The sequence below is a fragment of the Pseudoliparis swirei genome, chromosome 21 (assembly GCF_029220125.1).
Source record: "Pseudoliparis swirei isolate HS2019 ecotype Mariana Trench chromosome 21, NWPU_hadal_v1, whole genome shotgun sequence".
Lineage (NCBI taxonomy): Eukaryota > Metazoa > Chordata > Actinopteri > Perciformes > Liparidae > Pseudoliparis > Pseudoliparis swirei.
This window is the reverse complement of record NC_079408.1, coordinates 8,618,553-8,641,441: the sequence shown is the minus strand read 5'-3', so window position 1 is coordinate 8,641,441 and position 22,889 is coordinate 8,618,553. Positions and strand designations below refer to the sequence as shown.

Sequence of the window (22,889 nt, the reverse complement as noted above, 5' to 3'; positions counted from 1 at the left end):
GTCCGTGACATAATGTGAAATAATCCACCCTCAAAGCTCACTTTGAGTTTCACTTTCTGTTTCCCACACTGGCACCCGCTAGTCATTTCCTCCACGGCGTGCCAAACTCCTGCTGTCATCAGCTAATGGAAACGTTACGGAACTCACTCATTTCATTAAATGTGTGATTGCTAACAGCAAGGTGAGTGTTGTTGTTGTTGTTGTTGTTGTTATGCTCTGTTATAACATAAAGGTGAACAATGAGGCTCACTTTGAACTGATCTCACTTTTTAAAAGAAGAATCAGGGCTTTCTTCACTCTAAGGTTAAATTGCTCAACCGGCTCTCGTTGAGCATCAATTTGTCCTTTTGTGAAGGCAAGTTCATAAGTAAAAAGTGCCTATTGTTCACGCAGGGAAAATATGGGAGGAAATTTGTTACACTTTCCAGCGTTGGCCACCTGCTGGAACCGTCTGAAAATGTTGCTTTCACTGCTACAAAAGCGTTTTTCATCCGTAACCGTCATGCCACACTTTTCCTTCCCATATGTTACCAGAAAACAAACAAGTGATCCTAATAAAGTATCCTATTCATGTTTTATACATAGGTAAATATCACTGTGTCTTTTTCCTATTTGTTCTCTCTGTCAGTTGCAGCCAAGTCTGGCCGAGAGCTTTCCTCGCCTTTGTAGATGAGTAAACTGCAACACACCTCGGCCTGAATTTGTTGGAAACTTGCTGCGGCTTACTTACTTTTGGTTAAAGCAAATCATGAATTAAATATGCTTTCCTTCACCATCAGCCAGTGTTGCAAACCTTTTTTTAAATTATATATACCTGCCAACATATTCAAACCGTAAATGTAGCAGAAATAACTGAGCTATAATTGCATGCTAATATGCAAATTACCTTTGAAACATATTTAAAAGGACATTCTCTGTACAAAAGCTTTCATTTTGATTTCCGTGAAGCCATTGAAATGTCATTGAAGGTGCAGATACAAAGCTAGTGCAAACACTGCATCGCTGACCTTAATATAACAGTCTCTCTCGTTCAGGTCACCAGGTCACTCCGATTTGACAATGTACCTCAGCCTTGTTTCGTGCTGTAATTTGGGCTTTTATACAAAGTGGTCAGGCCTGTCATCCCAATTGCTCCCTATTGTCTTTCCTGAAGCCACTTTCGAGTCCAGACATTGTGAGTGGGTTATGATTGCTTGATTGTTTCCAATTGATTTGTTTAAAAGAAGCTGCTCACATTCTCCACATTTTCTCTGGCTGACCAGATAGAGTCTTTGCACAATGGTGCTATTTGAGATATGCTGGCATGATGGATGCTTATTTGAAAGTTAAACGCTGTATCAACAAAGACTGGCAATATTACAGATCTAACCAGAACATTGAATTTTTGTCTGTTTATCAATTGATTTCGATTCTTTTTCCCCTCCCTCGGCTTTCAAGTCATGCACTGGATTACTTTAGTATCATGTTACTCAGAAAAAAGGAGAGGCAGAAAGCCCCACCACACAATCTCAAAATGGCCACAATGGGATTCAAAACTAATTTGGCCAAATAAAAAATGAAGGTAGAAATAGAATCTCCAATACTCAAATAACAGCTTACTGGAAGTGATCCCTGTGACTTTAGAAAAGTAGCGGCTGGATTTGGTGGTAAAACCAGCAGATCGTTTTTTTTCTTCCTCTCCACACGGTGTTTGTTTCTCAGACTGTGAAACCAAACCGCTCCCTTATTACTCTACCTCACTTCAAATTGGGACCTTACTTTGCCCTGTCTCTCTAATTTATTTTTACGAGGGCAGTACTTTTGTTCTAAAACGTTGGCTGCACTCTCACTCCTGGAACACTGCCCCACTCCAGAGCCCATTATCGCGTTCACTATCAGGTGAGCGGAGTGTGGCTGCAGCTCCTCGCCAAGTACATGTTCTCGCTGTGAAATCAATTTGTTGCGACACGACTGTGGGACGAGTCCTTCTCCTGGATACTCCAGGCCTCGGCTGCGCCAAGTTTGTTGACTCAGCTCAGGAGGGAGAGTGTGTGGGAGGAGGGAGGAGAGATCGGAGAACTTATTACGACAAGTTGTTGCTGAATTTGGGGAAACAAACAACTGTTATATGCGCTGAACTTCATGGAAGAATTCCCATAGGAGGGTTAGTGTGTCTCAAAACTTGGACACGGACGCCATCCTCGTCAAAGAGTTCGGGGATCATCTCAAACTGCACTGTCTCACAGTTTTGCTGTTAAAATGTAGTGTTTCTATGGCGACTGAAGCTGAAACAATCCAAGTGAAAACTGAAACCACCAGGCCACAAATTACACATCTATAACCTATTTTGGCCTCCAAAGATATACAGTGTACTTTTACATGACTGAATCTGCAGTATGATTTGCTGACGTTGTCTTGCATTATTATTTGAATGTTTCTGGATTGAGACGTCAGTGATCTTTGGCCACACACACACACACACACACACTTGCACACATACCAGGTTCTCCATTGCGGCCTCTTCTTCCTCGCTTTCCCGGAGGTCCTGTAAAAAAAGTCACAAAAATACATGTTAGTAATTTAATTGTTTTTTGGTTTTGTATCAGTTTCATAATGTTCAAGTATTCTCGCAGTCTAACCACCATACAGCAGGATGAGGAACGACAAACACCTTTAAAATCTCAAGGTAGACTCTATTTATATACAACCTGAGGTGGAAAAAACAATACACACACACTGTGTTTCATGCTGTCAGCCATGTTTCTTTATCCCTTTTCTTTCCTTTCAGCACGGATGCCCTGGCTTTTAATTTGTTTACCTAGACAGTGTTTTACTGTTTGCCATTTTCCTGTCAGCGCCATCAATCTGCTAAAGCACAGCTGGAGGAGTAAAACAATTACACGCCTTGCCAGGTTTTACATGTAGAAGACTTGACTGGGTCTTATTGTATGGTATTGCTTTAGTTCTTAGTTTGGAAAAAGGGAGCATCACTCCCACAATGATCCATTCCTCCCAGCAATACATGCAGGCTTTTCCAGAGGTTGGCAGCTGGAAACCATTTTTTAGGCATTGGCATTTTTGTTTGCTCTCTGCCCCAAAGAAAGCGTGTGTATTGACAATATATTCAAAGGGGAAAGCTAAGACTTTTACACGAGCTGGAAATTAAAAGTTGGGCTCTTATGATTACACAGAAATACACTCATACAATTTGAGAAGGCTTGTCGACTTGCAATGGAATGGTTACCATCTAGCAAGGAACATTGCTCTCTCCACTCAAAATTAAAGGATTTGTCAGGATAAAAAAAGATTGGAAGTTAATGAAACCAAGAGGAACAATCTTCCCCGTCTGGTTCTGCATCAGAGAAAGTATTCAGATCCAATGTCAGGCAGCAACAATGCTGTAAAGAGTTAAAATACTAATTGTTTTGGAGACTCTTTTAACGCCCATACCGTCAAAGAATAACAATTTGTCGTCATGTTCAGGTTCAAGATAATTACTCAAGTATAATAAGGTTGTTGAAGGTTTTTGAACAGACTGCAACACTTAACAATTATTGCCTTGGTGTCTAAAGATGCTCCAAATGATGGCTTTGTGACACTGGGCTTTTATCATCCGCTCAAAAATACAGGACGAAGAACCATAATAATAACCTCCAACCCCCAAAATGTACAGCTACCTCTCTTTATTTGTCAGTATGTCATAAAACAAACATTCTTGGTACCATCTAACAAATCCCTCTATATGAAAGTGGAATAAAAGTAACAAAGTAAAGAGTTAAATAAATAAGAACACTGCTTTTTAGGATACTCCAAATATGTGGGTGCAAAATGCAGGACTATGTTGCGCAACTCTTAGTCCTCAATCTGATCCCACTGTTTGGCTCCACTTCAGCTTCCAACTCTGCTCCGATTGGACGGTTTCCTGGATAATGTCAGGCGCTGCCAGCGAAGGGTCCAGGCACAGTTTAAAGTATGTAACTACAGGTGGAGTTTGACTCTCTTTACTGTGATTCACATCAACCCTGGTTTCTCCATATAGGTTCTTTTTTCAAGGTTTTAAAAGAAACAGAAAGTGGTTTACTGCGCTTGGCCGTCACTTCATTATTGCTCACTTTGAAACGACACTCGACACCTCTGAGGGGAATATTTTGCATGTCGATACGACATCCTCCTGATTCTGGTGGTATATTTTTGACAGCTGCAGAGAAACACTCCCCACATGGGAGTTGGTGGTCAAGACAAAATATCCAAGATTATTTTCAGAATTTACTTTATTCGTCGTAATATTTTTACTCTGATTATAGACTGTGAAAGATATAAAGCATTTATATCAGTGACATTTAAAATGTTGTACAAATATGTCAAAAAGCTATACAAATTCAGTTTATACAAGGGAAAGAATAACCTTAAGTTCAGGACAAGTCAAAGAAAGTTCTCAGATTAGTTTTTTTTCAACAATTAAGACACAAAGAATGATTGTGAATCTTCTGTTCTTAAATAAAATCAATCAGACTCAAACTGGGCCCTGAAGTGCGGAGAGATCTTAAGCTGCCTGTCAAGGAAAAACATTATTCATGCTCAAAAACATTGTATTTGGCATACTATTTTCTCACAGCATCCCGAGTACTGTCATGGAACAGTGGTTTCAGAAAAAATGTGGCAGGGAATTTTATGATGAGGGTCAACAACTATGAACACCAAGATCTGCTGAAACCTTTTCAACCTTTTCAACAGCTTTCGAGCCTGAAAGTGAAATAAATCAAAAGTGAACGTGATGTTCATTCAAATGTTCGGTCGGACAGAGTTTGTGGTCTGACAAATCAAAATGGCCCCTGTGGTGTTGTGTATTTTGTTTTTTATGTTGTGTTACATGGTGTGTCTTGCATTTTAGAAGGAAGCAGCGGAAAGCCACATTATAAGTGCTACTTGGCTTCACTTCAAACTATACTGCTGGTGTGGCGCTATAGATGGCAATGTCGGTCCAAAACTGTGCTCGATATACTGTACTCTAAAACTATTGGTTGGATCATCAACAAACTGTGTACAGACATCCGGGTCCCCAGAGAATGAGCCCAACGGACTTTTCCTTTACCACCACCACGCAATTTACATTTGTGGTTTGGACTGAAATGGGATGGATTACCATGAAATTTGATTCAGACATGCATGTCCCCCCAAGGGTCAATTGTAACGATACATTAATGATAGGATATGAATTTATATTAGGATAGGAATTTATAAGCGTTTTTTTTCAGTCTCTCTCTTTTGTATTTTTTTATTTTATAGGATAATATTGTATTGTATTTGATTTGATTGACTGAATAAAAAATACAAACAAACAAACAAACAAACAACTAGTTCCAGCATTACATACAAATTAAAATTTGACCAAAGTTTTCGAAAAAACATTTAGACTACTGACATTTCCATCAGTCTCATCTGAACTTTGTGTTCAATGCAAATTAGCAAATTAAAGCATGACTCCGAGATATAAACCATATAATTTAACGCACATTATATCTGTTAATATGATGTTAACAAATTGTGATTGAATGTCACCAGATTAGTCGTGAGAGCAACATTGAACCACCACAATATTTTCAAGTCTTATTCATAATCTGTTTTTTTAGGAACAGTAACAATACACAAGACTCTTTACAATCCCACATAGGTTCTTTTTGTCAAAAATACTGATAGAAGTTTTCATTTCAATGCTATTTGGCAGAAAGTAATCCCATGTAATTGCCAGTATTGTGTAACATGCTATTTGAAGCCATGGCTGTATTGCTTTTGAGTACTTTTGCTCATGTTGTTCATTACAACATTGATTCAAAGTTACAAATTGCCTGACTTTATAAATTTTGTGTTTATATTTAATGCATTTGAGACAAAAAAGCATTTTAATACTACCCATCATCCCTACAATATATATTTTCTCTGAACAGCTAAACGAACTGCAGCCCTGCTCTATATCTCCTTTTCCTCAGAATCAATCAGTTTTAAGTGAACCAGCCCTGGGAACTGACTCATTAACAATACCGGTATTGTTTCAAAGCTTGATGAACAAAATCGGAACACTCAATGGTTCTCTCGCAAAGTAATTCAGCCATTCCTCAGACTAAAGGTTATGCCAAAAATAGCAAACTGGGTACCAGCTACAACCTCCAAAGTAAATCAGCGTTGAAGAAAATTGGCTTTAGACTTCTCAGCATGTTTGAGATAAAGTTTGCATTGTCCCATGTTATTATCCGAACCGCTTATCCTATTCAGGGTCGCAGGATGTTAGAATGTCATAGGCACTCATACAGTTCTGCTGCCCACGCAACAAACACCTGTTTAGTAAAAACATAGAGCCAAACGTAGAACAATTTCATGTTTGATTCAAACTTTTCATGGTTACATTTATAACTAGTTTCCCTTGCTGTCACCCTAAATTGTAAACCACCACCCTATTTCATGAATATCAGAAGTGCTGTTTAAAAATGAGTTGTCCAGAATTAAAAAGATTTCATAATTCTAGTGCCAAGAAACTGACATGACATTGTTTTGATAGGGTACATTTGATTCATTTAGTTTCATGAAAAAAGACCTATGCACTTGTCTTTTGTATGCTTTTCTATAAACATTAAACTTCATCAGTGTGTTGGCAAATGGTTCAATATCTTTAAAAAAAACGTTTTAAACATTTGTAAAATGTCTTTATTAATTGTCATCACTATCTTCTTTTATCAAGGATACAGTATTGTGGGCCATCTCAATGTGCCTCCACACTAGGCTCAGAACTGGGAGCTTTGGTTGAGAAAAATGTTCAGAATATTTCTCAAAAAGTCTGATGCTCAATGTCTTTACAAGCATTCCATGGATTTAGGAAGATTTAGTCGAAATAGACTTTAATATAGTCCATTTAAAACCACAACATGGATGGATAAGTTTATTAAACCTGGCAACTATTGGGTATCCAGGTCAACGGAACTAAGGCTGCACAAAACCTGGCTTCCTACTGTACAATCATTTGTTAATTTACAAGTACATTTTTGTGGAAACGTCTGGCAAAAAGGACAACAATTTCGATCCAACATCCTTACTCTGAATGACAATGAATAAATCAATACATAAAAGGATAATTCATTGAACACTGGGTCCACTGTCCAAGGGGAAAAATGCAAATTGGACCACAATTTTAAGAGCAGCCTCATCTTTACGTGTCACTGTGTCGTCATCTGAAAGGGGATGTGTATTGTTGTCAAAACAGCTAACTCACAGAGCCTCGCCCGCACAATGATTTGGCAATATGTGCACGTTTACAACAGAACTATGAAGAGAAAATATTCTCCTCACAAGATGACAAGCCTGCAATTTACTCCCCTCAAGAGCTCTCGGTGAAACCTCACAGACAATAGCAAAGATTACTTTTAAATACGAAGAATGTGTGTGTCAAATGCAGCAGTTCAGTGGTTTGCGACTTTTTTTGTCAGATGTATTCCCACAATCCAGAAATTCAAATACCCCATCCGTGACACATTTCAACCATTAATGCATTACTTATAGACATCTATCTTCACAAATACCCATTACGAGCTATTTCAAACATTTATCCATCACTTAACTGTTTTCACGTTTCTGCTTGCCTGCAAACAAGTTCAATGCACTCTCAACAGGTGGTGTTCAGGTGTTACATCTGACTCCAATCATACATTTGTATCTTCAAAATGAGTTGAGCAAATTCTAAATCACTCCCCTTTGCCAAAAGATCATAAAATCATGTTTACGGAGTTAATAACTCAGGTAGGAAGTGGGGTCATTTTCTCATAGACTTACAACCAGTGGAGTTGCCCCCCTGATCTCTACTGTCCTCCGAGGTCTTTGAGGTTACAAAAGTTCAACTTTACAATCAAACTACACCTGTGTTTCTTCGGCAAAACTCCCAATTTAAAACTCGGAAGTCTAACACATGTCAACAGACAACAGGAGGACGAGATGAAGATCTGGACTGTGTCACATCCAGATTATAACTCCTCTTCAGGTTATCAGTCATGGGCATTGCTGCGAGTAAAAGGAAGGTCTCCTTGAACTTGTGACCCAGCAAAGGAAGCCCTTTGTACTCCGAATTACTTCCTTAACTACTTTTACTCATCCTTTAATTTCCTTAAACCCTTTCCATGAAGAGAGAGAGAGATGAGAGATGAAGAGACAGAAAGCAGAACAAAGTTTCTTACTAATACATTTTCAGTCCTGTGCATGGCTCCAGGAACTTGTTGCTCTCTAAATGTTCATAGCATGACTGGTTGTCCACTTGATCCTATAATGTGTCATATGTGCTTTTCTACATATCAGAATCACACAAACTAGGAAATGTTCGTCACACCTTTAAAAGGATTTATCTGAAAGTCCATCAAAAATGTTCAATGTTCAATGTCCAATGCACATAACAAAGACATTTGCCCCCGGTAGGATTTTTTTCTAAAATACAAATAAAGAGATATATGGATGTTTGAGATTCCCTTACAGTATGCTGCAGATTCAATGGAAGTGTAACTCCTGGAAATTAGATGTAACTTTTTTAAATATTTCCCATTATTCCTAGATTTAGTGGCATATACTGTAGCTTCATTATCCTTATTTCCAACTGCACTTAACTCCAATGCAACTATTTTCTGTTATAGCCATTTCCTTAACCCTAATGTTTGAAAAATGCTACAAATTGTTTCTTTTCCAAAGTTACTTCTAAATACTTTTCTGGTGTACTCAACGTCAAAAAAAAATACAAAAAAAATACAAAAAAAAAAAAAACAAAAAAACCCTTACCTTATATAGTGTAATCAACAGTGTTTACAAAAAAAAAATGATGTTTTGCAAGCCCACTAAGTTACCAAAACAGAATGATAAAGACTATCAAAGTCACCTTAAATGTAAAATGAGGCTTTTGCTCACACAAGCAGCTTTTTTTACCACCTTCACCACACACCAACACACACACTCACAACACACTAACACACACCAGACGCAACACACACACACACACACACACATGTTTATCTCTCTAACTTATCCCTAACAACTTTCCCCTAAATACACCTTTATTGGACATGGGACACTAATTTGTCTCTCTCATGTAATATCAGTATAGTACTTCTAATATACTCTGTCTTCTGTCTGGACACCTGACCCTGTCTCATCTGTCTCTCACTCACACATTCTCTTTCTGCGGCCGCACCTGTGCGAGAAATAGAAAACTATTTTGAGCGAACCTTGAATTTTTTTGACTCACACTTACGCCTTATCGATATATCAGCCTTATAAAAAATGGTAAACAGAAGCTCTACAACATTACATAACAATACATACGACTACACCAAGAGGCACGACTGGATGCTGGCCTTTGGTCATCTTTTATCATATAATTTATGCATCTTAACACAAAAATAAACAAAAAAAACATAACATAACATTCCTTTACTTTATGAACAATTTGGCTTGATTTTTATTTGTGCGGGTTTGAGCGGGCCCTAGACAGCACAGTTAATCTCATCTCCTATTCTCATGTCTTATGAAAAAAAAAAAAAAAAAAAAAAAAAAAAAAACAAAAGAAAAATACATGTTATGGTAGACACAGTGTAGATTTAGATTTTTTTTGTCAATTTAAAAAAGTTTGAAAATGTATTTTTTCATAAAATTTTCATTAAAATCCTGATTGAACTCCCTGATCTGTGGAGGAGACAAATAACTCAATTCAACTAAAAACTGATTTAATATTAATGTTGTTTGTTTAGTGATGAAATGGTTTTTATTTTATTTTTTTTTGGTTTCCTGATCACTTGATGATGGACAAACCGGTCCAAATTGAAAATCAGATTTGGACATCCTGACAACTGTGAGAAAACGAACATAACAGGAGGGTTAATATTTCTTCCAAATAGTGTTTAATCTGTTGCCCAGTAAAGAGACCATTGTGGCTGATATTTACTTTTATTCATTGTACTCTTTTTGTGCACTTATTTTGTCACCGAATAATGTCTTGTATAGTATTCTAAATAGTGCATGTCAAGCACACACACACACACACACACACACATCTACCCGGTTGAAATGCAGATTTTCTATTTAATAAATAAAATGAAACAGGGCTACGACTTGCTTCAAGAACATCTTTGTATTTACTTTTAATGAATGCATTGCCACATCTAAATCAACATGTGTCCAGTTTGATTCATATAACATGCATAAAGCAAGACATCTCACTGATTAGGGGTTCAATAAAACGAACGGTCATAATGGGTAATTGACTCCACATACTCTAGTGAAACTCGGTTCTGCAGTTTTCAATTACAAGACATAAAATCGAGAGTCCATGCCAGTGTTGTTGTCAGTATGTCAAGTTGAAACTAATTCACAGTACCAACAGGACACTTGTTAATGTCAGATAGTCCCAGGACATTGTCCCAGCACAAATCTGAAACTAATTATATGAAGCAGCGTTCATTATGACGCAGAGAGCAACAACTGATGACAAAATAAATTAATGATGCGTATTTTCTGCAAATGTTACTATGTGTGTACATTCAATAGAGATCAGAGGTTGTTATCAACATTTCTCCACCCATCCCTAATGTTACATGGCAATTTTGTGCCTGAGTGTGTGAGTATGTACATGTCTGTTGGATCCTGCGCTGTGTTTGTCCAGATGCCAGTTGTCAGCTCATTAAACCCGGAGTCCATCCATTATGATGTAAGGAATTTGTCAGTCGCTGCAGGCCCCATTAACACTGCGTCAGGAAGATTGAACTAGTATTAAAAATGCATCTTTCGCCCCACACCAACGAATTAAAATTGCCTGGTGCTGCACTGATTGCAGAGAATTTAAGTGGTTTTTTTCACTTGAGCCTTTGCATTGATTGACTTGTTGCAGTCCTGCAGTGGACATTTACACCTAACACCAAAACAAAGACACACACACACACACACATAGTCATACACTCTTCGCAAATGGTTCCAAGGACAGAAAAGCATTTCACAATAAGCAGCTCTTCTTTAGTTCTTTGTCAAGCACACACACATACACACACACACACACACACACACACACACACACACGCACACTCATAGAAGACAAATGACACAAGTAGCATGCAACTATAGCTGGCAGGCACGCATGGATCATCTACGTGTTTTCCTTTGGTTCAGTGTCAAGGCTCGGACACTCCTGAGGAGGAAGCAGGGCTTTTAAAAGAGCCTTTTCATCATCTTCAGAGATCAATGTGTTTTCCTCTGGCAACAGGCTGAGTGCTGGGATACTTGAGACCCGCCCCGTGCACCACACACTGCAATTATCCTTCCCGCAGTCCTGACTGCGGTGGTGATGGAAGCACAACTGACTGTCAGTAATAAGCCAATCGATTGGCCAAGTCCCAAAGCTTTATGTTGCGAGTTCAATTGGTGAGAGCTCTCTATCAGACAGCTTCGCTGTAGACTGAGAACACTGCTAGTAACAGAAGGTTAGACGCGAGGGAGTGTTACTTGTAGGTAACTTTGTAATCTTAACTGGAAATTTTAAAACAAGAAATCCAACAATTTCATGTGTGAAAAATGAAAAAGGGAAACACGAGAATGAGCCCAGCTTGGCCTAGCTAGGCGGAAGTGTAATCCACAGAGAAAATGAATGGTTTCAAGTTATATCTGGACATACACTCATGGATGCACAGCGGCTGAGAAATCTACCAGATATATAAAACCGAATTTGATTGTCAAGAAAAACTGGTCATTGAAAGCTCTGCATGTTCAGTCAGCTTGCATATTGTCCTCCAAGAAAATAGCTAGTGTTGGAAGCTTGTTAACAGAAACATCAGCAGCCAATATCTTAAGGACAAAAGGTCTCACAGGTGTGATTTGTGGAATCTGATTTGCACAAGCACACTGGGGTAGAGCTAAAACTAGAAGTTAATGAATCCAGAGGGGAAAGTAACCTTAGCCTAACCTAGCATTGATCAGCTACAGTCAGTGATTGATTTAAGCTTCTGATCTGGTAGTGAGTTAATATTCCTTATGCTAATACCTCCTATGCTTATTTTTGTATATGTTAAGATAAAATACTGTAATTTGATCATTCCAGCCTGTAGACTCCTAATATATCCTTTTGAAAAGGGACTTTATGGCATCCAGATGAGCACATGAACACGTGGCAATGTGACTCCTTCCTTAAGACCAGGCAACAGTTGTTTTTTAAACTGACCACGGGTGTGTTTGATGAATATTGTACAAGGCATACTGATGGCGATATGTACAGTATTGCATAGACCTGTGTGTGTGTGTCTTTTTCTATGTGCGCTTGGATTGCTTAAATAGCTGCAAGAGCATTTCTGGTCACTGGAAGAAACCGAGATGCCAAACGCAAATGGGACATACAGTGCATGGTTAGCAGGAAAACATCCCTCTCTTGTTCAAGTACAAATGAAATACTTTATCTGTGTTTAAGACTTCTGTGGCTCTTGGATGTCACATATAAATCATGTGTAACCCTATGCCTGCTAAGGGATGACATGACTGCTGGTTGACCTCATCATTGCCAGGGATGTGTGAGCCAGTATGTTCTGTGTGCGTGTGCGGATGGATTTAGAGAAGCAGAGCTATACAACATGCACCACAGGGCCCCAAACTGCCCGAGGAAAGTCATTGCAGTTCCGCAACCAGGATAAAGTCACTGGTGTAAAGCCAACTGCATGCTATTCAAAAATGTTAATATAAATAATTTCAAGAGAGGGTATACTGTCCACCCAAATAACTATTCACGAACACTGGTTGTGCACCAAAAGTAAAGTTTCTTGAAATATTTGCTTCTTCGCGATTATGCATAACAAATACCATGTACTCTCATATTGTATGATACTATGTTTATATATTTTCATGTAATCAGGGCCCGAGCACTGACAACGTCGGGCTAGCGAAGGCCCTATTGAAACTGTCATGTTTCCATTTTTTGCCTTTTTGGGGGCTTTATCATAGAAAAGTGTTTTGGAACCATGTTCTAATACTGTATTGGAATTCGGCCATTTAGATTTTTTCATTATTTTTATTTTTTTCACTTCTACACTGTAACAAACTCATCCCAGGGAATTCGTCAGATCCACTTCAAATTTAGTCAGTACAATCTAAAGACTTGGTTATTAAAAGTTATCAAAAGCTTTACGTTTGACCGAACGACATACTGTAGCTGTGGTGTGCCAGTCATTTTATGTGAATTTCAATTAAACAAGCTCATGTAACAGATTTGGTCAAATCTGCCCCAAACTGGCCATGATTAATAAAATTCACGGCCAGAGTAGGTTGACAAGCCTATTTTCACTAAGTCAAAGTGTCACTTACTGGCAACAGGAAGTCAGTGTTATGTGACAAACACCATCTGATTTACATGACATTGACATGATTTTGTCTCTACTTGTTATAGAGCAGTATAATGCATCTTGATGCACGTTGTCTAGTATGGAGGACTTAATATGACTTAAGTATAAATAAATAAATGCATGAATAAATATATAAATAAATAAATGCTTAAATAAATGTATACATAAATAAATAAATACAAGAATAAATAAATAAATGCTTAAATAAATGTATAAATAAATAAATGAATACAGGAATAAATCAATCACTGATTCTTGAGATAAGGGACAAAACTACTTTTGAAACCTAAAAAACTAAAATGGGCAGCACATTCATTTGGAATAGATTTTCTCATGAACACAGGTGTGACCTAACAAACCATGTAAAGGAACAAGTTTTTTATTAAATCACTTTTTATAAAAAATGACATTTATCCAATTTGTGTGTTGACATTTGTCAACTCCGTCTGATGCATTAGAAATCATTTTATTTTAATTTAAGTGATTCAGTGATACTTTTAAGTATTTGAATATCTAGTAATAGTGTGCCTACTCCTAGTTAAGTGATACAAAAAACATTGTCTTCCCTTTTTTATTATTTTACACAGTTGAGGAAAAACGCCGTTGGAAAAAAACTTAATTTTGTTATTTCTTTTTAAAATTTAACATATTTAATCCGTGGTTATATGCAGTTAAGACACCACTGCATGTAGTCCATGCAATGTTTTTGTGAATTAACTCAAGAAAATAAACAGAAGTAAAAGGCTTTTTTTTTTTAAAGACAAAAACCCACATCTTAGGGTGGGTGGGCTGACGGTGTTGACGGACTGATATAAAATGACAGCAAACAATGTCTGTTAACAAGGCTGTAAAGCTCACATGAGAAGTTCATGTGTTTTCAGTCCCTCTATGCTTGGATTATAAGTGCATTTAACTGTTTAAGGACAAACTTAAAACTTATTCGCAAAGTCAATGAACTATGCATGATCCAGAATCCTCTGTGTGTTACGAGACCATCAATTTAGAGAAATGGCACACATAACATAAACAGGCTAAGAAAATGGGTATGGTGAAAGGTAAAGATCTTTAATGACCAAGAATTGTACTCAATACACCACCAGCTCTATACTATAAACAAAGTAAAAGGTTAACTTTAAACTAAACACATCCTGGTTAGGTTGAGCACGTCTACTGGAAGTTGGCTCCTCCATACTATGCTCTAGTGTAGGGGTCCCCAACCCCCGGGCCGCGGCCTGGTACCGGTCCACGGCTTGGTTGGAACCGGGCCGCGGAAAAAAAGTGAATAAAAAAAGTTTGATTTTTTTTTTAAAATCGGTCGGAAAAATATATTATTTTGAAAAAGGACCGGATACACCCGTGTGTACGTCTGAGCCGCGTTCAGGAGTCTTAAAGTTCGGGTTTATCGCTGCAGGCGAGTCTCACGCGCCGAACCCTCTGCTGGCGGCACATTTCAGTGCCAAAGAATCTTAAAACATATTCAACCTGCTCAATGAATTCTGTCACTTCAGGGAAATGACAACTGTTTTCAAGTTGGCCGATAAAGTCGCTGCTGTGTGGGTGAGTGAACAGCGGAATATTCTACATGTTTCAGACGTTGACCGGGTGGAAGAGGCTTTTAAAAGAGTTTGAGCGGTACTCCAACCACAAAAGACCCGACTGCAAAAGAATAGACCTGCAACCCATTTGTCAACAAACCCACCCGGTGAATCGAGCCCGTCCGAGCTAGAAAAAAATGTGTTCGAGATGCAAATGACGGTGGCCTTAAGGGACATTTCACACAACAACTCTGCCGGTGTTCTAATGACAGCGACCAGAACTCGGTTAGGAGCAGCGTACCAAACGTCTGTGTCGCCGTCTCCATTAGCGGCTCGTTGCAGGTAAACAAGCGCACGACTCACACTAATTCGGCGTAATGATGAGTTGTAGTTTTGGCACTTTATGCCCTTCGTATAATTGCATGACGTCATATTTATTACGTAATTTATATTGCCGGTCCGTGAAAATAATTTCTGACACGGAACCGGTCCGTGGCTCAAAAAAGGTTGGGGACCGCTGCTCTAGTGGACTATCTGGAGGGGTGTCTACTTCCTGCCTTGCATTCTTCACTGCTCTGGACCTTCTTGACCTTTTCTGAGCTTTCCTCCAATACTTCCTGCAGTGCCTCTGTTCCCTGGGTCCTAATTCTCCTATATTTCTGACTTTTTTGTTTTGGACCCTGTTCTTCCACCTTTGTCTCTCCTTCTCTAGATTGTCCCTCCTGCTGTCGGGATCACTGTCTATTCTCTGTCTTCTTTTTCTTTGATCCTCCCAATTTCTTTTTATTTGCTCCTCCACTGACAGTTTGCATCGAGCCATGTCTGCCTACAGTACAGATAAAAGCAATAAATATTAATTAACATTTGTGTTGATCATTTATTTTTTGCCAGTCAGTCAGTTTAGTATAAGTATTATGCCAATATTAAATCATAAACACAATCTGTGTTTATTATGCATCAAATAATGAGGTTTTTGGAGCATTTATCAACTCCGTCAGCTTGAACGTCAACAGTCAGACAGCCATTCTGACGGAGTTAACGCCTGACGGAGTTGATGAAATTAAAGGTTTTTATTGTCTGAATCGTATTCCGTACACTGGAGCCATTTAGATTTTTCCCAGTTGCTAGCTGCCTACATAAACTCACCAAAAACTTCTCCATTTATTTCACAATTCTTATTTAAAATAATCATTCTTGGACGACAAAGTTCACATACAAAACCTGTGACGACAGTTATATCAACTTAGTTTGCTAAAAATATATATAAATGTTAAACTTACGAGACCATGTGCTGTACTGCTGTATCCATCAAGAGAAGAAGCATGTACAAGGGGTCCTCAGGGTTATAGTTCAGACCATAATATGCCAGTTCCCAAGTCCCCCCCCGGCCGACTCCAGCTTCCCCATGTCCCGTCGCGGCCCCGGCTGACTCCAAGTCCCCGCCCCCGCCCTGTCCGACGCCGGTTTCCCGCCCGGGCCGCCTCCAGGTCCCCGCCCCCCCGTCACCGCCTCGGCCGAGTCCAGGTTCCCCGTGTCCCGTCGCCGCCCCGGCTGACTCAAAGTCCCCGCCCCGTCTGACGCCGGGTCCCTGCCCGGGCCGACTCCAGGTCCCCGCCCCCCCGTCACCGCCTCGGGCGAGTCCAGCTTCCCCGTGTCTCGTCGCCGCCCCGGCCTACTCCAGGTCCCCACCCTCCGCCCCGTCCGACGCCGGGTCCCCGGCTCTCGTCACTTAGAGTCGGCCTGGGGACCTGGAGTCGCCCGGCTGGGGCGACAACGGGACACGGAGAAGGGCCGGGGACCTGGACTCCCGGCAGAGTCCAGGTCCCCGGCCCTCGTCACCGCCCCAGCCGACTCCGGGTTCTCCGTGTCCCGTTGCCGCCCCAGCCGACTCCGGGTTCTCCGTGTCCCATCGCCGGCCCGGCCGACTCCGGGTTCTCCGTGTCCCGTTGCCGCCCCAGCCGACTCCGGGTTCTCCATGTCCCATCGCCGCCCCGGCCGACTCCAGCTTCCCCGTGTCCCGTCGCCACCCCGGCCGACTCCGGGTTCTCCGTGTCCCGTTGCCGCCCCAGCCGACTCCGGGTTCTCCGTGTCCCATCGCCGGCCCGGCCGACTCCGGGTTCTCCGTGTCCCATTGCCGCCCCAGCCGACTCCGGGTTCTCCGTGTCCCATCGCCGGCCCGGCCGACTCCGGGTTCTCCGTGTCCCGTTGCCGCCCCAGCCGACTCCGGGTTCTCCGTGTCCCGTCGCCACCCCGGCCGACTCCAGGTCCCCGCCCCGGCTGACTCCAGGTCCCCAACCCCCGTCCACACCCCCGTCGACTCCAGGTCTCCGCCCTGTCCGACGCCGGGTCCCCGCCCCGGCCGACTCCAGGTCTCCGCCACCCGTCACCGCCCCGGCCGACTCCAGCTTCCCCGTGTCCCGTCGCCGCCCCGGCCGACATCAGGTCACCGCCTCCCACCCCCGTCCGACGCCGGATCCCCGCCCCGGCTGACTCCAGGTCCCCAACCCCCGTCGACTCCGGGTCGACTTTAGGTCCCAGCCCCTCGTCCTCGTCCCAGCCGACTCTAAGTCCCCGCCCCCCACCCCTGCTCTGTCCGACGCCGGGTCCCCGCCCCGGCCGACTCCAGGTCCCTGCCCCCCGCTCCGTCCGACTCCAGGTCCCCGCCCCCCGCCCCGGCCGACTCCAGGTCGACTCAAGGTTTTACCTTCTCAAATGAAAAAGCGGGGAAGGAAAGATGTGGAGAGAAGATTGGAAGTGACACGACATGTGCTGATCCGTGGTTTTTGGACCGCCTGCTTATTGGGGAGGGGGGGAAGCTTGGTGAAAGTGTGCAGGGAGTCATTGAAATTGTTCAACTGGACTTTTTCTTTTCTGATCCTTTGTGCCTTCAATTCCTTCTCCTCCAGGAATAACCTGTCGGCATCTTTCTGATCCTGAAGCCAGGCGGCATTGCTTTGATGCTCGGCCTCTTCCCTCTGCTCTCTCTCCTGGATCCTCTTCAACCTGTGGTCAGAGATGGACTGAAGAGCTAAAGCATTCTTCTCAGCCTTTTCCTTCTGCTGCTTTTTCTGTTGGGCCCGTCTCTTTGCCAAACCGTTGACAAGGATCTTCTCATCCCTCTCAGCTGTGGCAGCAGCTAGTTCCTTCTTTAAGAAGGCCAGCTTTTCATAAGTAGTATGCAAAGACGAACTGTGTCTGCTGTACCTGACAGTTGCCTCAGCTTTTCTTTGAAGGAGTTTCCCTTCCATTTCGACGCAAGCAAGTTTGGTTTGCTCTTTCTCTGTCCTAAGTATCTCTGTGTTTTTCTCTCTGTTGGAGTTAATTCTGGAGATATCCTCAACAAGTCTTTTGTGTTTCACTTGCTTCAGCAAAGTGTGTTGATCTTCCTGCTGTATTTTTTCCAGTGTGTGAAGGTCCTCCAGGTGTTTTGCCATTTCCATATCTTTCTTGTTCTGCTGTTTTTTCTCTTGGGCTTTCTGCAATTCCTTTTCTTTGATTTGTAGGAGGTGTTGTTTTGCTAAAGCATTCCTGCAGAGCTGGGTCTGACAGTCCCTTTCCTGATCCTGTATCATCATTTTTTCCAATTTACTCTGCCCCTCCTTCACAATCCTACCGTCTTCTTCCGCTTCAGCCATTTGTTGTTTACAGGTCCTTAATTCAGTAAGCACCTGATTCTCCCTATCCAGATGACATATTTCTAATCTGTGGAAGACAGCCTCAGGATTGCTGATTAACTTTCTAACCCGACTGGTTCTCTGGGAGTCTTTCTTCAGCTCTGCAGGTGGGGGAGTTGGACATAGATGCATTTCATGTAATTCAGGAATTATCAATGCTTTTCTTTCCAGTCTCTTGCAATCCTGCTGCTGCTTCCTGTTAGCTCTATCATCATGGATCAACCGGGTGGCAGCAGTATCTGCATTGATGTTTTGGCTAAAATATACTCCTTTACCAACTGTTTTTCTTGTCGTTCCGCGGTCCTTCCTCATCGGTGTCTGCTGAATTTGAGGTTTATCAGCGTGCAGGGAGTCATTGAAATAGTTCAACTGGACTTTTTCTTTTCTGATCCTTTGTGCCTTCAATTCCTTCTCCTCCCGGAATGTCCTGTCGGCAGCTTTCTGATCCTGAATCCAGGCTGCATTGCTTTGACGCTCGGCCTCTTCTCTCTGCTCTCTCTCCTGGATCCTCTTCAACCTGTGTTCAGAGATGGACCGAAGAGCTTCAGCTTTCTTTTCAGACTTTTCCTTCATCTGCTTTTCGTGTCTCTTTCCCAAAACAAACACATCCATATCTGTCTTGCTCTGCCGTTCCTGTTGGGCTTTCTGCAGTGCATTTTCTTTCATTTGCAAGAGGTGTTGTCCTGCTAAATCATTCCTACCGAGCTGGGTCTGAAAGTTCCTCTCCTGATCTTGTATGATCATTCGTTCCCATGTACTCTGCCCATTCTCAACAGTCTTACTGTCTTCATCCATCTTTTCAAAACTGTTGAATTTTCTGTCCATTCTGTTCGCCATCTGCATGCTGTAACAAGTAAATTGTCCAAATATCATAAATCCTTGAAGTCTTGGTTGGAAGTTGTTGAAGCACTGCGTCAAAAACTAGAGCTTCTATTGAACCTGCTTAAAGACTGCCTTGTGACATCATCTGTGACCTCATCCATGCATGGATCAAAGGCAACATTCTGTAGGTCATGTGATCACTGTAGCTTTGTGGGGGCTTTGGATCAAAGGCGACATTCTGTAGGTCATGTGATATGATCACTGTAGCTGTTGTGGGGGCTTTCTATTTGACAATTCTATCACCATGGTAACAAATGGCAGTGTGGTAATTTTTTTGATTTTACAACTTCTCTTAAATTTACCTTTTAAAGGCACTTGCATATGACAGATACCCATGTATTTTACATCAAAAATTGCAGAACAAGCTCAGCTCTCTGTATAATGAGGCACATTTGTCCTCAGGCACAAGTGGAAAGAGAAAATATGGCCCTAAAGCTGAAAATTGAGGTTCGAATTTTTTTAATTCTTCATACCTCTTGTGAAAACATACTTTTACTCATGTGGACAAACTGTTTGTGTGTTTGAAATTAGTTTAACAAAAGGTCCTAGGTTCACAAAAGCAGTGAAATACATGAATAAAATGCTAGATACATGTAAATAAAACCCAATTTTTTGTATTATCGTTTTTTTGTAGAAATGATGTGGTCTGTCACACCATTCACCAAAATGATAAAAATGGGACTGAGAATGACTTTATACTGCAGATAAAGCTTTATGGGGTGTGTGCAAATGAAAAACGACCATTACATATATTTTTTTCAAATAAATGTATTATACATTAAAAAAATGTAAAGACTCTACATAATATACAGGCTTCACGGTGGTGTAGTGGCTAGCACTGTCGCCTCACAGCAAGAGGGCCGTGGGTTCAATTCCCGGTCGGGGTGGTCCTTCTGTGTGGAGTTTGCATGTTTTCCCCGTGGCAGCGTGGGTTTCCTCCGGGTTCTCCGGCTTCCTCCCACAGTCCAAAGACATGCAGTCAGGTTAATTGATCTCTAAATTGCCCATAGGTGTGAATGTGAGAGTGAATCGTTGTATGTCTCTATATGTGCCCTGAGATGGACTGGCGGCCTGTCCAGGGTGTCCCCTGCCTTCGCCCTATGTCAGCTGGGATCGGCTCCAGCGCCCCCGCGACCCTGATGAGGATGAAGCGGTATTGAAAATGGTTGGATGGATGGATACATAATATACATGTTGAGAAATAGAAAACAACTATTCACACAAACTATTTACAATATGGATTCACTAAAATGACATAAAGACATCATGTCATACTGTGGTCCTCCGGGGCACGAGACCTCTTTGCTGGCCAGGCAGGTGGGGATGCAGGTGGGACTGCAGGGGCTGGTGAATCCTCTCTGTAAAATACATTACTAGTCAGCACCGCGAACACGTAACGGGCACCGTAAAACGGACACGTAACATACATGGAACGGACACGTAAAGTTTAGTAAAGACACTTACCCGTCTTCAAGTGGATCTCTTCTGGCTGCACGTTGCTCCTCGTCGCTCTGAAGCTCCGTCGTCCTCCGCGCTGCTCGCCAAAATCGCTGCAGCCGCTTCCTCTTTTGTGAAGTCCTTTCGTGCCATGTTCTCTTGCTTCTCTGATTGACAGATTGCTAAGGAACCTCAGGTATGTGGTGGACCTGTTGGTTGTTGTTTTTGCAAAATGTCGACAGACAAACGCACTGACATATCATGGTGAAAGGTTCCATGCGGCGAGTACTTTCGGCGCCACGTCAACCGACATGTCCTCGCCCCTATCTTTCTCTGTGAATCGCGGATGACCTCACGGGAGTAAGGAAACGGAAGAGGAAACCTTACCAATTCGTCCAGTAGTTTAAATGCATTTCTATAACAAATATTTTAAAAACGGAAACAGTGTCAAACGTGAGGAAGCAGGTGTCGACTCCAGAGGGTTCAAACAAATTAATATCATTTAAAAAATCCTTGATGATGCTACAGGACAGCAATATACAATAGATATTAGAGGGAATTATGACCTGTTTAACTTCCTAACACTGTCTCTAAGCAACTTAAATATATTATCGGGTGAGGATACATGGAAACTTCCTCACGCTGTAACAACGTGCTTGCAGGCCTCAGTGAGTTCAAAACACTTAGAGTACATCAATCCACATCACTTTCAAAATACTTTGACTAACATCACCAAATGTGTAGCGTATGTTCACATCCCATTCTTTAACTTTCCCTGTCATTTTAATTATACTCAAACACAAGGGTGCAATGCATTGAATCGGCCAATTTCTGCATATTTTTTTCATTGTTTTCAGACTAACTTCTCCGAAAAAATATTGTATATATTCTGTTGGTCTTATAATCTGATCAAACCACTACTCCACAGTCCAAATGAAGCAGAGTTTATAAGTGTTAACATCTTAATAAACCATCTTTTGATGGGAATCACACCAGCTTTTTCAAATCTGGCCTGGGTTCGTTATTTGGGAAGAATCCTTTCCCACTACCTACCCCTTGCTACTTGTGGCACCTTAGCTCAGACCAGAAACATCTTGCTAGTCTGCCTTCCATTTGATTTCAACTCCACACCTGTAAAGGTTTTTGTCTGCATTGACAGATAATTTGTCATGAATATTTGATGTTATTTCAGACCAAGTTTTCAGGGGCTTTATAGTGTTGTTTTTTAATGCACAAACCTCAGGCATTCGCATGGTAAAACACCACCAAAGCCTTTAGAAAGACCTTTGGTCTAAAATAATACTGCTACTAGCCTGCAATTTCACTGGGGTTTCCACCCCCTTTGATTTGCCCATTATGGTTATGAGTGCAATATTGTTTTTTTCTCTACACTTAACTATATTTCATCCCCACATCTTTATAGGGCTTGACTTTCACTATCTTTCAACTTATCAGCCAACCGTGGTGGTCTAAGGCTGGTGTTTACACAAGCATTGCATGATTTATGTTGGATTATTCCTGCAATAGTTTGAGCACACATGCATGACGGGTACAGACTCTTATGTCATAGATACCCTATCTTGTCAACAGCAAAGGAAAATGTATGATAGAGAGGCTGCAATGAGAAGGGGGCCGCAAGAGACGCTGGGAGGGAGATCTCTTAGTAGAAAAGAGAGATGAAAGATTTAGGAGCAAAATGGAAAGCCGAGAGTCTGGAGCAGAGCATTTTAAGTCTGCTGCGGGAAGTTGTTGAATTCACTGTTCATATAAAACTCCTCAAGTCAGGGCAGATGTTACGATTGTTACACTCTGGCAATGTGCGTAGGACATGAAATGACAGCAGAGGGATCTTTTTATCATGTCAAATAAAAGAATGATTAATTCTAAAACTAGAATTTCATCAAACTAAAAATGCTCTCCTGAAGTCTCAAAACTGCCTTACTAAATACCAGTGCCAATTTAGCCCTCTGCTCGGCACATGCTGCAGA

General features: G+C 41.5%; 1 protein-coding gene across 1 annotated transcript in view; it reads right to left on the bottom strand.

Annotated features, from left to right (window-relative positions):
* The window catches only part of LOC130211897 (collagen alpha-1(XXV) chain), a 152,789-nt gene that overhangs the window by 64,700 nt on the left and 65,200 nt on the right, over positions 1–22,889 (bottom strand). The window contains exon 3 of the mRNA XM_056442933.1: positions 2,476–2,524. Within this exon, the coding sequence (XP_056298908.1) occupies positions 2,476–2,524 (49 nt within the window). The remainder of the gene's footprint in view (positions 1–2,475; positions 2,525–22,889) is intronic.